Below are 3,027 nucleotides of genomic sequence, written 5' to 3' on the forward strand. Positions count from 1 at the left end.
AACTAGTTAATATTAATACTAATAATAAAAATTATATAAATATTATTTAATAGATAGATTATATTATAGATCTCTAGGTAGCCTACTCATTATATATAGCAGGGCTGGTATATAGATAGTAAGTTATAAAAATAATAAAAATAATAGTATATTAATAAATACTATTCCAGGTAAATAATACGGACTAATATTATTTTTTAAAATTTATATTAATATAAGCTTTTAAATTTTTCTCGATACTAGACAGGCATAAATAAATGCCATAGAAGAAAATAATTAAAATATATTAAATATAGTAGTAGTACTACTATACTGTAGGATATAGATAAAATTACTATCACTAGAACACAACCAACCAAACTCGGCTCACGATTGAAATCTCCAAAGAGAATTTCTAGAGGATAGTGGGTAAATCATATTTCGAGACCAAGGCTAGGCAAGGCAAGCTTCTTAAATACAATTCTTTAAAAGAAAACAGTTTTAAGCAAGTCTGGCACCGTAGTACTCACTATATAAAAGAAGCTACTATAATAAGTTCCAGAACTAAAAATATTTATAACCATTCTCTTATTTCAGTACAAGCATTACTAAATAACATAAATAATTTTAATGATCGGGGACAGCCAGTCAAGCGCAAGTGCGAAAACTAGACAGGACCAGGCCCGGGACATTGTAATAACAATAAGATATTTAAAAATATTAAACTATCCCAGCAGCTATTAAAGGTACTTTCCTTCTTGTTACACTAAATATACAGTATTTAGTATTCGAAATTCTAGCATGAGCTAACATCTTCTAGGCTATGGTACCGTCACTTCCCAAGGAAGCGCCTTTGAAAGACAAGAAGGTCACTTCCATTGGCACGGCTGTCAAGTCAATCTATCCCCGGATTCGTGAGTTGGAGCAGTGACTGGATAATAATAATCTAGTCCTTACAGAGTAAGACGCGCGACTGGTGGCTGACTACCGGTACCTCTATAAATCATATGTCACGCAGCATGCCAAGTACTCACGCCTTGAGAAGGAAAACAGTCAGTTACAAGTCTCCCACGCCCGCCTCATCGATAAAAACACCCAGTTGAACTGTCGCTGCCGGGACGAGGAAGCCCACTTTAACCACTTTTAAGAAACAATCCAAAAACTGCGGGACGATATGACTGATATAATTAAAACATACAGGAATTTCAAGATAACAGAAAATCTTACAACAAGCGATGCAGACAAACTAACACAGGAAAACAAGAACATGGTGGTTATTATACCTATAATACATGTTCCAAAGGACTAAGGCACCAGCACTTCACAATAGAGCCAATAACTAGATACATAGTAGTGAGGATAGTAAATAATATTAATCAATATAGAGGAGTAATACTGAATCAAAACAACTTCGTATATTATATCTAATTATAATATATTTAAAAACACCAGAGCTGTAATCAAGAATTATAGACTCTCTATACTTTTTTCAGATTCCGTGATACTATCTACATTAATATAAATAATATAGCTAAACAGTACTGACATTACATAGTTATTATCAGTTAGTAATAACTCTATTAGGTCCTTCTAGATAATCTAATGTCTAATAACCATTTCCGCAATATTCAGTAGATTTTGATGATTAGTTTTAGCAAAACATCATACTAGCTATCTCAAGACAGTTGCCGTAATTATAGTCTAATTATAATATAAATAATATTACAGTACCAAGCGCACAAATCATATACTTTTAATTAATCTATTTAACACTCAGAATATTTCACTGACACAATAGTATATAATTCTCAATTAATACTAGATTAATATAATATCTTTATAGTGTACAGTATACCAAAAGCACCAGTATCTTAATATATCCACCAAATACAATGAAAGTAGCCAGAGTATCTCCATATTAAAATAATCTAGTTTAAAAGGTAAGCTACTACTCTCTAAGAAACTCTTATAGCTATTAACATCAAGTTAACCACAGGATTATATATCAATTCCATTTAATATCTATAATTATATAGTTATAGCTTGCTCGCATAGCCCTAATTAAATCATATTTTAAAATAGAGGAATATTATCACCTCTCAAGTTTCGCGGTAAATAGTCACAGTAGTTGAAGTTAGTATCACTCTCATTAACATTAATAACCACGAAAGTTCTATCTACTATAGACTCTTTAATCCTACTAGCCATGATATCAATGCTCCCGATTTCTAACTAAAATTACTTTTATAAGGTGGTATAATACTCAGTTAAGAACTACTAAATATATCTACACTCTCAAACAACAGCATAGTCTTTTATATAACTATAACTAGAGTGCCACGGCTAATAGTCTCTTTAAATACCATACCCGGGAATAAAATATACAGCTCTGTTCACAAGTATAAGAAGCTCTTTACAGAATTATTATAATACCTTTCTATAGACAGTTATCTAAATAACAAGTGGTAGATAACAAGGGGCGGGCACCTACAAGATAAAAATATACCCCCACACCACACACCAGATAGTTACAACAGTTATCAGCTAGTCACTTTTACTTTACCAAAGAAATCCAATATCTTATTCAATTCCAATCAACCTCCGTGGAAGCCAAAGCAGCGTCTTCACAGTTAACTTGGCGAATTCAACGCTGCCTCAATGATTAGACAGCTTCTTGTACTGTACATGGCGTTGAAGATTGCTTAATGCTTCTTCCAAGCTGCATACTATGCTTTGCTCCCTACGAAGATTCTTTTCTAGCTGCGTGCATCTCATTTTCCAGCCTTCGGATATGTCGGTGACCTCCGTGACCTTGTGTTGGAGGCGATCGAGCTCTGCTCTGTACTAAACGCTCAATCCTCGCAGTGAACGACTCATGATTTTCCGACATTGACGGACGCTGAATGGGAAGAATAAGCGGACTAGCTTCACACCGAAGTCCGTTGAGGGTGGCCTATCTCAGAGCCCGGTGTCAAGTCTGCCACTGCAACAGGACGGACGGCCTCGATCGACCGACCGATATCTCTGCATATTGCATCGTACAGGCCC

At 34.5% G+C, this 3,027-nt stretch overlaps 1 protein-coding gene across 1 annotated transcript; it reads left to right on the plus strand.

Annotated features, from left to right (window-relative positions):
- Positions 1-609: 609 nt before the first annotated feature.
- BO80DRAFT_434480 (uncharacterized protein) lies at positions 610-2,044 on the plus strand (the record flags this gene model as incomplete). The annotated part of the gene is made up of 9 exons (XM_025720874.1): positions 610-672; positions 717-725; positions 800-893; position 939; positions 1,180-1,252; positions 1,535-1,543; positions 1,823-1,845; positions 1,912-1,919; positions 2,022-2,044. The coding sequence occupies 9 exons, from the start codon at positions 610-612 to the stop codon at positions 2,042-2,044; spliced, it is 303 nt and encodes a 100-aa protein (XP_025575531.1).
- Positions 2,045-3,027: the final 983 nt, after the last annotated feature.

Source organism: Aspergillus ibericus, assembly GCF_003184845.1.
Source record: "Aspergillus ibericus CBS 121593 unplaced genomic scaffold BO80scaffold_18, whole genome shotgun sequence".
Lineage (NCBI taxonomy): Eukaryota > Fungi > Ascomycota > Eurotiomycetes > Eurotiales > Aspergillaceae > Aspergillus > Aspergillus ibericus.